The sequence below is a fragment of the Cyprinodon tularosa genome, unplaced genomic scaffold (assembly GCF_016077235.1).
Source record: "Cyprinodon tularosa strain WSP-4 unplaced genomic scaffold, ASM1607723v1 ctg249, whole genome shotgun sequence".
Taxonomy (NCBI): domain Eukaryota; kingdom Metazoa; phylum Chordata; class Actinopteri; order Cyprinodontiformes; family Cyprinodontidae; genus Cyprinodon; species Cyprinodon tularosa.
In genome coordinates, this window is record NW_024038924.1 from 1,382,527 (window position 1) to 1,394,559 (window position 12,033).

Genomic DNA, 12,033 nt, shown 5'->3' on the forward strand with positions numbered 1-12,033 from the left:
TTTTTAATGCTGACGCTAGATTCTGTTGAGCATTAGATTATCTTTTTAGAGTTCCATGCTTGTCTGACAAGTCAGCAACATTAATAAGTCCAATTTACTGTTGGGCTTTTCATGCTGAAGCTTCAGCAGATATTGTGTTTTGTTTGTGATAGGCTGACCAGAAAAATCTTTTGTCATGCTTCCCCCAGAACATTCCTTTAGGTGTTAAATAAACCTAAATTGTCTTTGGAATGTGTATACTTTTTCACCTTATGCTTTTATAATTATTTATTGTCATTTTCCTTGTTCAAATAAAAAAAAAAATTCTGGTAGTGTCCATCTTCACTTAACCTTTTTATCGTTTTACCTTTTATGATTCCTGATATGCATTCATATTTGGTCAAGTAAGACTCCTCTTTACTTGTAAGTGGTAATTGATTGCACAAGCTGAAGGATTATTTCTGGTTCTTTTATTTAACAACAAACAAAAAATTATCCATAGACCAATCAATAAATGTGAGTCTATCTTTTTCGACCACATAACAGGTGAATATACATGTGTGTGAGTTCAAATTGGTGAAAAGGGCAGTAGTGTAAAGCACTTTAAGAGACTGATATAACCAAAACTCCATTCTGTTAAGTGTGTGGAGAATGCATGTGTTGTAAATTAGTGCTAAATTAATAAACTGAAATGCATTGAAAACTGATTTATCAATCCGATTTGCTGGTCATAAAACTCAAACGCTATAAATTTATCTCAAATGAATAAATAGTTTTTGTTTCAGTTTTGGGTTAGAACAAAACTGTTTTTTATTTGTCTTCTTTTATGTTACCATGTCTGAAAAATTTCTGTTTGGCCACAAGAAAAATTATAACAATCATGATGCAGAAAATATAATTATGTCCAGGTATCCAGGTGCGGTTTTGCTTCAATTATTCATATTACAAGGATTGTTGGTCTGATATGATTTGCCATTTTAATTGAAGAGTAATATATTTTCTATTATATTGGCTAAGAATGCAACAAGCTTGACCCCAGATATATTCCCAATTGAACATTAAAACAAGTGCCTTAAATGTTCATCTAGTGAACTTTGATGTCAAGAAAAAAGTTATTATGACCCTTAAACTCTATATTGGTCATTGAGCACAAAGAATTTAATTAAACCTTTATATGGTTTAAAGGCTGACCAGAGTTGTAATGTCAGGTAATGAGAGAAATTTCCTTAATAGTAAACAGGCTTCTACTGCTCTTTCTTTGAGATATTTTACCCGTCTTTCAAAAGCGTTATTATTTCTGAGAAAGGGTTAGGGCAATCAGGCTAATCAGGTCAGGAGTTGGCCTTAGAGATAATTTTTTTCAACCTTTACTATGCAGATTTAACTGCAGGTGGTTTTGCAACTATTCACACCATGAGACATCAGACTACAACAATCAAACTATGGCAAAGTTAGAGGACAGGTTTAGATGGTGATTTTAGAAAAAGACCCAAGCATTGAGCCAAGTGAAGGGTATGCGGCCTGTGTGTGCGACCTAAAAAATCCCAAGATTAACCACCAATAATGTTTTTTATTTGACTACAGCTAAATAGCCTTTCACTCTAAACCACTGCAGAGCTACAGAAGGTTTATTGAGAGGTTTTTAAGAGAGATGGGAAGTCTGTTTGAGTATTAAGGATTGTTATGGCTTGTATTATTTAATAATCTGCATGTATATGTTTTAAAGTACAGAGGTTTTGTTTTGTTCAGATGGCAAAGGTAGGAAATGTGAAAAGAGCACAAATCCAATTACATGTTCAACATAAAACAGCAAGTATACTCTAACTTGCCCTAATTCTGCAATATGTCTATATCTAGATACTATATTAAACACTTTCAAACTTGTGAGTTTGATAAGTAACATCTAAGTCAGAATATGATCTCCTGCATTTGTTAAACAAGTAATTTAAGCCTCAGATATGTCTTTTTCTAAGCAGTAAAGAAACTTGGATAGTGTTATTTTTTTATATTTATGATCTCTTGTTCTCTCTCTTTCTCTCTCTCGTTTTAGTTTTGGGCCACTGAAATTAGTTTTTTTGCCATTTGGTATTTGCCATTTTTTATGTTCAACTATGGTATGGCAAGAAGTTTGACTATATCCTACCAACAATGTGGGGAACTAAGTAAGAATAACATGCTTTCTTGAGAAAATGTTCTCCAGAAATCGATTCAATGGACAACATGGTGCTGGAGTTTCTCCTAAAGGCGGCGCAAAATCCAAAACTCATCCACCTAAAAAGAGAGCTCCAAATCCCAAAGTAGCATTGGTCATTCGTGGCAAAATTCATCGTCTTTTGCAAGGTTCTGCAGATCACCGTGTCCCTGATTCCCACCTTTATTATCCAGGCAATGAACAGGAAGAGGAGGATGTGGAAGCACCTGACAGTAGAAAAGAGCTCAGAAGTATTTATCCGAAGGTTACCCCAAGGTCTGAGGCTTTCACAACAAAAGGTTCAATCATTAAAAGACATGAAGTTGTATCAGGCCCACCCTGTGTAGGAGAAATGGAACTGAACAGAGAGGGGTGCATAAGATTACCTGGCACTTTACAACATAAAAGCTCCAGATCCCAGAGAAATCAAAAACGCATATCTTTTGAAAGTGGTCTTCGGGAACCTCCAGAGCACAACCAACCTGTCCCACTATACACACCAGTTAGCCCAGACATGAATGGAACAAAGTTTGTATCAAGAACCCAAGAATATTCATCACCTCGCATTCGACCCAAAAGACCATATTCCGCTGGTGACTGTGTGGACTTCAACAGAGCTCTACCAAATACCCTTCTGGAAGAGGATGAAGATAGAGAAGAGGCTTCAAGTGCCATCATTGACCATATTCTGAAGGAGCTAAGGGGCATCAATAAGATCCAGGAAGAAATCTCAGACCTCAGGGATTATCTGACCTCAGTGCGGGGCTCAGTTGAGGAAGTGTCCTCATGTGTAGATGCCGTACTATTGGAAATCGAGGGCATCCGTTCTTGCAACAAAAGCAGTTCAGCTACATGGTCGGGGAGTAAAGATGGACACTCCACACGTAGAAGGCCTGCCAGTGCCTATGGTAGTTTAGGGAGTCCATTAGCAAAGTTGGATCTTGACTGTTTTCTGCCAGGGTATGAGCCCCAAAATATACATGGGGTACTAGTGCCAACAAGGCTAGAAGGGTCTAAGGCGTCCCACATGGTTTCAACAGATGATCATCAGGAACTGGAGGAACCTGATGATACTTCGGATCATAGTTCAGATATACCAGAAGGTGCAACTGCAAGAAATCTTAGCTTAAACTTTCTTGAACATGGGGATGTCCAAGACTTTCCAAGTACTAGCTCTTTGTCTTCTGGTCATAGTTCTAAGTCTGACTATGACTTTGAAAGACAATTATCTAGTTATGAAAGAAAGGACCCAAGAGTTGGTGCAGAGGAAGAATGGACTAACACCATACCCAGACGTAGTGTTAGTAGGCAGTCTAAGTGGCACAAGGATAGCACTTACTTCAGGGATAGGGGTCTAGAGAAGAAAAGCAGCAAGAGCTCTCATTTTTGTGAAGAAACTGAAAACTGGGATCACTACAGAGGAACAGGAGGATATAGTGCACCGTTACAGACATTTACAGAATGCTCAGAACGTATTTCTATTAGCTCTGGTAAGCATTATAACTCACCTCCCAGAACTTCCAGCAGGAAGGAGCGGGAGTCATGGATGAGACGGCCTCAGAGTCAGCCCAGGAGTCACAATCCAACCGTTAACAGCTTTGGCAACTCCTCTGTTGGATATGACTATTCTGCTGATCTTTCTTACCCTCAAAGTTCAGGATACCATTCAATTGAGGTTAATGATGGAGAAACAGAGGAATTTGAGTTTGATCAAACAAATAAGTTGACCTTCAGAACAAACAGTGAAACTGAAACCCATCTAGCCTATGACGAGAATTCTGCTGGGACCTGGACAGAGAGACCTTCAGATATCCAAGAAGATGTAGTTGTAAGATCCTACAGAAGTCAAAGCTGGGAAAACCAACTCTCTGATTCTGGTAATACTGATGTCCAACCTGGAAGTTTAACTGTAAAACGCATAGGAAAAGCTGTACTTGATTTTAGGTCTGCTTTACGAGGTGCTCTGCGAAAGGTTGAAGGACCTGTAGGAACAAATTCTGGAGACCTACTAGACTTTGAATTAGCAATGCCTTCTGACCTTCCTACAAGTGAGCTATCTTTGAAACTTTCATCCACCCAGGGACATATAGAAAAAACTTCCAATCAATTCCATGAAAATGATGTTGGTTCTGCTCGTACTTTTGGTGATCTGTCTGAAAACAATAGCATTGAAAAGTCTAATGATGATTCTGTAAAGCCTGTAGTTGATAAAATCAGCAAAAGCCTTGAGTCCCTAGATACTGGCCAAAATCCTCCTCATTTGAGCAAGATTTCCTCAAGCTTTGAAGAAACTTCTATGGGTCCAGACAGTCTTGTCAATACTACTCCAACACCTGATGGCCTTACACAATTAACAGGAGAGAGCATTTCTGAAAAAACTTTAAAAGTACCTGAGGATGTGAATGAGAAAGAACAGGTTTCCCAGTGCACCACTGAAGAATCCTTGTCGGCCTCATTTCAGGCTGATGAGCATGTAGCATTGCAGAAAGTGTTTTCCACAGAGGAACCACAAAAGCATGTCACTGACATTACTGGAGGCTTGGAGGTACAACCAGTGGGAGATGAAGCAGCATCATCAACAGAGAACCCCCAAATCGATGAACGCAAGCTGAAATGTCTGAGGAGCTTTCAGCAGATTCTGAGAGAGAAGAGGGAAACCAGACGCAACCTTGTCAGTATGACTATGTCCACCTTCTCCCAGGAAGAGATGGAACAAGGTAGCAATTACTTTACATTTTGATCATCCAATCCGTGATTTGGTATTAGACATGTAATAAAGTATAATATCTATCTATCTATCTATCTATCTATCTATCTATCTATCTATCTATCTATCTATCTATCTATCTATCTATCTATCTATCTATCTATCTATCTATCTATCTATCTATCTATCTATCTATCTATCTATCTACAGATATAGATATATAGTAAACAATCTACTTAAACTTTTGCATATTAGTTTTATAGATCTAAAGTATATATAATAAAGTGCATTTCATCCAAGCTGTCTTTTGTAACTGTAAAATTTCACATAATGACATTGACTACCACAGTTTGATACATAAGGCCGTTCTATATTAAACCACCCAATATTTTGCATCAAAGCAGCAGGACTTTTATTTCAATTTTTGCTGTTGGTCCTAAATCATATTTATGTTTTTTTTTTTTTTTTTTGGCCTTTGAAAGTCTTACTTTGGACTTTGATAAGTAGCTCACCAAAATCAGTTTAGTCCTAAAAAGGACCACATCATAATCAGTGAGAGGATTGCAGGAAAGAACACAAATGGACAAGAGAAGGACAGACAAACATGCATCAGGCCTTAATACTATAAAAAATAAAGTGTTTTCTGTTTTGTTGTTCTTTTTTTCTTTTACAAAAGAGCGGAAAAATTGGTTGGAATTTTGAATTTGGTTGAATTTTAAATCTTGATTTATTCTTAGGTTAAGGTTTATTTGGACTAAACTGTGAAAAATTTTTCAAGAGAAATTAGCAATTAACTATATTTATCTTAACAACAATTGGACAGATAATAAACAAAACCACTATAAGAAATTACAAGAAGGTTCAAGCTAGATGAATAACCAAGAAAAAAGGGTTGGTTTAAAACTTTTGCCAGGTGCTATAAATATATTTAGTGTTTTCTGTCCTCTGATAGACTGTTATTCCTATTTTTGACAACTCGTTGATCTTTTCTATCAGGTTTGTTTTTACTGACAAAGACCTTCTTTCCGTTTGATCACACAAAGGTGATTGCTTTTTATCTGAACTTCTCTTGTGAGCACATATCAGCTGCCACTCAGAACTCCCTTACTCCTCTGCAAGGCATCAGCATGATCCATTTGCAGAATTAGAAAACATTAATTATCTCCTCTGAAAGCGAGTGGGACATCAAAGACTAGGACTGGAAGGAAATATTAGGAGATATTTTCATGATTAATTATACATGTTAATCAAACATTTACGACCTAGGAACCCATCTATTGAAAAACTCAGTAGTGGTGCTGCTTTTAAACTTTAATCTTGTTGAAACAATGCACGAGCACATGGCTTGATATTTAACTCAGTTAATCAAGATGGTAAATGACTGTTTTTGTCTTCCTATCTGTTTCTGTCATTTTTTTCTTTTGCTGTTTTACAGATGGGAGTCAAGATGGAGATCAGGTCACCTTTAATCAAACCTTCAACCATTTACTCTCTTTTCTCTGGATATTTTTGACCTTATTGTAGTCCTTTGTTCTGTAATTGTTGTTGCTTTTTTTTACACTGATCCAGGTAGTGCCACAATAATGCTGACTTGTTTTTAAAAGTAGTGTGATGGACACAGTATTGTCCAAAAAAGTATTATTATTAGGTGTAATACTCTATAAAAGATTGATTTTGTTATTGTCTCCCTCATATTATTTCTTCTTGCTGTCAGAAAAAACACAATAAATAGTCCCAAAGAATTAATGATCTCTTTGGCATGCAGAACCGAAACTCAGCCAACACAATTTAGTCTCAATCTATTCCTCTTGTTACTTGCTCCACTCTATATTTTTCATCTTATACCTCTTCGTTTGCATGCTCCTTTGTCTTAAAATCAGACTTACAGCCTTACCCCAATTAATGCTCGACCTATGACATCTCATTTTAGAGCCAAGGGCAGGCCGCTGACCCCAGCAAGCAGCCGTGGGCCAAGCCCGGGTCTGTACAGCCTTTATGTGGGATTGATTGATTATAATAAGTGATGTTTATTCTGTTTTTACATTTTCTTTGTGTTATTTCTTTGTAAAAGGGCAAACACACCATTTGGCATTGACAGCATGCCAGACCTCCGCAAGAAGAGGCCTATTCCTCTTGTTAGTGAATTGGTGAGTAATCCAATCAATACATTTTTTTAACTGTCTTGGTATTGGTATTGTTCACTGAACAATACCAATTTACAGTTAAATCTGTACTCACAGGATATATTATTTGAAGATTTACCAAACAGAAAAGTAACATTCAAAATTTTAGAAAAGTGAAAATGTTTTCAACCAAAACTCATTTATTTTATCCATTTGTTTGATTCATTTATTTCTACAAATTAAAGCAACAGCAACTGACACACAGCTGAATCAATTTTGTGTTAACCCTATCTCGCCATGTATTCGAGGTCCCCGCTGTTAAAATAGTTGCATGCAATGTCTCCATTCAGCTATGAGCGCTTTGTTTTAATTAATCAAACATTTTACTCAAAAATAAGATAATATTTAAGATGAGGAACAGGTACATGCTCACTTATAGGCTCTGTAATGGGAGGCATACACAGACTGTTTCTCGTCAATTTGATCTAATTAGACCAACATAACATAATTAAATGCTGAGCAGAAAGACTACCATACTCCCTTAATATAATTTAAACAGGCAAGCAATAATTTTAAGCAACTACATATTATTAAAGTATTAGATGATATCTGTGCATTTCTATGTAGGAGCTAATCACAGATCCTCCCATACACTTATACAGTAATAATAACACTCTCAGGGTACCTTATTGATCCGTTAGGAGAAGAAACAGGGTTATTGAACACAACAGCAACTTTACATTAAGACCAGTTGTTTGGGGATTATTTTACAAGCTTTAAAAAAGTGTTAAAGTTACAATAAACTTGTCAGAATAAAAATAATAAACTATATACTATACAAACTGAATTTTGACGTTTGTTTGTACTAGTCTTAATTCAGATACAATAACAATGTTATAACAACTACATGTCCACACTCCATGAATAAGTGTCAAAGGAAATGTAACTTGTGTTTGTTTTTTTCTTGATTGTTTTTTTTTATTATTTATATGAAAAAAAAAACTGACTTTTAGACTTATAATATGTGACCTCTGCTGAAATTGATTTGAAGTCAATAAAAAATAAATAAAACAAAATGTCAAGACTAAAGTGTGACTCTGAGATCTCTTTCCTTCTTGCATCCTCTCTCTGCCCATGTTGCCTCTCCCTGGATGTGGCTGCTCAGGCTATGGTGAGTAAAAGATGAGCAAGATTTTATTTGCTATGTCTGCCGTTTGAAATGATTTGGTCTGAAATTCCCTGACAGCCCCCGAGTGGAATAAGGGATTTCAGTCTGCTAGCTGTAGAATTTTATTTTATATGGGGAATACATACCTATAAACAAACACACCAACCAGCTGTGTATTTGTGATGGTTAGTTAAAATTCTTCAAACTTTATTGTATAGATACCCAAGATGACATGAAGGTGGGGCTTTTTAGATTGTTTTAAGAAATGCTTTGATTAACTTAATGTGCCTCCAATCATTAGTAACGGGAGTTCTAACAAAGCATAACACTCTGTCTGAATAAATACTGATATATTTCTTATAGTATACTGTACCTCTAAACCATCACCACCTGATTTTAATATAGGAAAAGGACCCAAGAAATTGATTAATATACACTAAATTTCAGGTTAATTATAAAAGAATAAGAGTTTAATTAATAGAGTCAGTAGAATCAGAATTGTCGATGTGACAGGATGACAATGTTGAATGTAAATATTAAATTACATTCATTAGTTTTTCTAGTCAGTATGACTATTTTTCTATATTTCTATTGTGCCAATTCACAACACAAGTAATCTTAAGGCACTTTACAGAGACAGTTAAACTAGATCATACAGTCAGATTTGTTCAAAGTTTTCTATCTAAGGAAAACCAGCTCATTGCATTGACTAATGGACTTCCCAGCAATCCGTCAAAAGCATGCAGGTAGCGGCAGTGGAGATGAACACTCCCTTTTGACAGGAAGAAACCTGCAGCAGAACCAGGCTCAGGACTGAATGACAGGCCAAGCTCCAACATCTATAAACAAAGGCATTGATGGCAGGAGGAAATCTGATATTTCTCGCCAGGATAGTGTCACAGCCACATTGGAAAAGACCAGATGAAGCTACTATGATGGGGAAAAAACCAGAAAGAACTTAAAGTTATGGGTGGAACTAAGAAGTAGTCTCAGATTGGGAGAATAGACAGAATGAAGCAGAATGATGAAAAGGGGTCCTTTTGTCCTAGGCAAGTCTAATCCTATAGCAGCATAACTATAGCGATAGCTCAGGATAACCCGAGCCACTCTTACCATACGCTTTACCATAAGGAAAGCTTTAAGCCTACCGTTAAAAGTAGACAGGGTGTCTGTCTCACAGACTAAAACTAGTAGTTGGTTCCACAAGAGAGGAGCCTGATAACTAAAAGATCTGTCTACCATTCTACTTTTAGAAATTCTAGAAACCACTAGTAAACCAGCAAATTATGTGCAAAGTGCTCTGTTATTGTAGGTACAACTGGATCTCTGATATAACATGTATGTTAGAAGGGGGATTTTAGATTTGATTCTATGTTTAACTGGAAGCCAATTAAGAGAAGCTAGGATAGGATACCAAGGATAGGATTTTAATTTCCATCAGAACTCTGGCTGCAGCATTTTGGATCAGCTGAAGGCTTTTAACTACAGTTTGTGGACTTTCTGATAGTAAATAATTACAATAGTCCAGCAAGTAACAATTGCATGGGCTAGTTTCTCAGCATCACCCCTTGATAATTTCTGAATATTTCTTTTTTTTTTTCAATTTTTCGGTGATGAAAGAAGGAAATTCTTGAAGCCTCTTTAATATGGGATTTAAATGACAGGTCCTGATCAAAAATAACAACAATGTTTTTTACTCTATTACCTGATACCAATTTAATGTCATTCAGATGAAGTCACTGACTAATCAGCTTTTTTCCAAGACAATAGCTTCTCTTTTGTCTGCATTCAGGAGCAGAAAGTTAAGAATTATCCAGGTTTTTATGTCTTCAAGATATGCCTGTAAATGGGTTAGCTTCATCTAGATTTATAGACAGATATAGCTGAATATGACAAGAAAAACATATGGTTAACTTAAGAAATGTTTTTCTCATGTGAATTACATAAAGGGAAAAAATCTAACTGTTTGAATACAGTTGGATGATTTGGGGTTAAACAAATGTATCTAAATAGAAAAAAGTGGAACAAATATTTGGTATCCCTAGTATAAAAGCTACTTTTAATCCATCCATCCATCCATCCATCCATCCATCCATCCATCCATCCATCCATCCATCCATCCATCCATCCATCCATCCATCCATCCATCCATCCATCCATCCATCCAGGTTAGCCACTGACCGACTGAATACTATTGAAGAAATATGGAGTTACAATTTCAACTAAATTAATTATGATTTATTACCTTAACTATGGTCTTTACATTAGATAATTCAATTTTAAAGTGTGGGTTTTTCTTTCTGGTATTGCACTACAGCGTTAGAAGACATTGCTATTTTCAGGCTGTTTACATGTGATTATTAGGGCTATATGTTAAAGCTATACAAATGCGCATTTATCTCAGACTTAGTTACTCAGATGTGTCTCTTAATTAAACTAAATGCAACCAATTAACTGTTGAACCTGTTTCATTATAGTAAAGCCTCATTATGTTTCTAAAGTAGAAACTACTTATTATGATCTAATGGGTCACAAAGCAGTTTATTTTAATGGTTACTGACAGCTTATGTTGTTGGGTTTAAAAGAAGCAGAGAAGCATCTGAAGGATTTTTCACAGGTGTGACGCTCAATCAAAGAGATGTTGCAGCATGAGAACTGATTTTAAGCTTCCACATTTTCCTCATGTTGATATATAAAACTTTCAAGATATATAAAGAAAATCTCCCTGGATCCTGCCCAAACCCCCTGTGCCTCAAGCTCATCCAAACCGTCTCTAAACTCAACATTAAACATTTTACTATAAACCTTAACAAATATTACTAAACTGTTGGAAAGCTGTTACAATGGTTTTTACATGTTTCCATTTTAGTATACGTGTATGATTTCATAGGGATATGTTATTTAGTTGTTCTTATTTTAGAAGTATTGGGATTCTAAATTAACATTTCTTTGCATGTTAAAAGACAAAAAAGGCAAAGACAAAAGGAGAACAGATGTGTCTATTTGTGATATCTCCTTCAAACTTTAAAATGAGCAGACATGAAAACAAAAAATTTTTTATTCTTTCATTTTTTTCTACTTTGATAGTTTGTGGCTGTGAGTTCCTGATTTCTTGCTTTCCTTTTGTTCCAAGACTATCATTCAGTCCAGAAAAGCCGGACTCACTCACTCTTTGGCCACTCGGACCTCACTAAAGGATGAAGAGCTTGTGAGTATCTTGATGCTTACAGCTATCACAACTTCTTTTGGATTGTGCTCCTGCTGTCACATTGTTAGCTGTTTGTTGGAAATGGCTGATGTTCCACAACATCAGCTTCATGAAAGGTGTGCCTTCCTGATTTTAATTGCTGGCTCTGTGCTGAAAGTCCTATTATTGATCAATTCTTATTGATAATTACATTTTATATAGGGAAACACATTAATAATTTAGGTGCACAAAGTAAGTTATAGTTAATGAAGAGCAGCTACAAGAGTTTGAGGACTAAAACTGGAAATAGTTTAGGGAGCACCTAACCATAATAAAAAAAGATATTTTTTTCAATGCTTCCTGGTTTCTGGTAAATATAGACTTAGTTAACCTCCTATTTAATTTCTTAGTTTCATAACATAAATAAATAGTGCAAATCGCTACCAAGGTTTTAATTGTTTTCAATTAAGTGATTCTACTTGGCTTTTTTTCTCCATTTCTTGTCCTCTTGAGTTGACTTGTTGCTTGTTCTTATTAGCCCTCTGTTCTATATTTTTCTGCCAGATAATGTCAGCTTCTGTTTTTTGGGGGATAGAGTATCGATGGCAACTCATTAATTTGCCCCATAACTTCCATCCGACATGCCATTTTCCGCTTATTCCTGCCTATTTTCATCAG

General features: G+C 36.0%; 1 protein-coding gene across 1 annotated transcript in view; it reads left to right on the plus strand.

Annotated features, from left to right (window-relative positions):
• Positions 1–12,033, plus strand: part of LOC119785426 (protein unc-13 homolog B-like) — a 233,627-nt gene that overhangs the window by 124,657 nt on the left and 96,937 nt on the right. The window contains exons 12-15 of the mRNA XM_038288108.1: positions 6,808–6,857; positions 6,949–7,024; positions 8,166–8,171; positions 11,302–11,376. Coding sequence (XP_038144036.1) covers positions 6,808–6,857; positions 6,949–7,024; positions 8,166–8,171; positions 11,302–11,376 — 207 coding nt within the window. The remainder of the gene's footprint in view (positions 1–6,807; positions 6,858–6,948; positions 7,025–8,165; positions 8,172–11,301; positions 11,377–12,033) is intronic.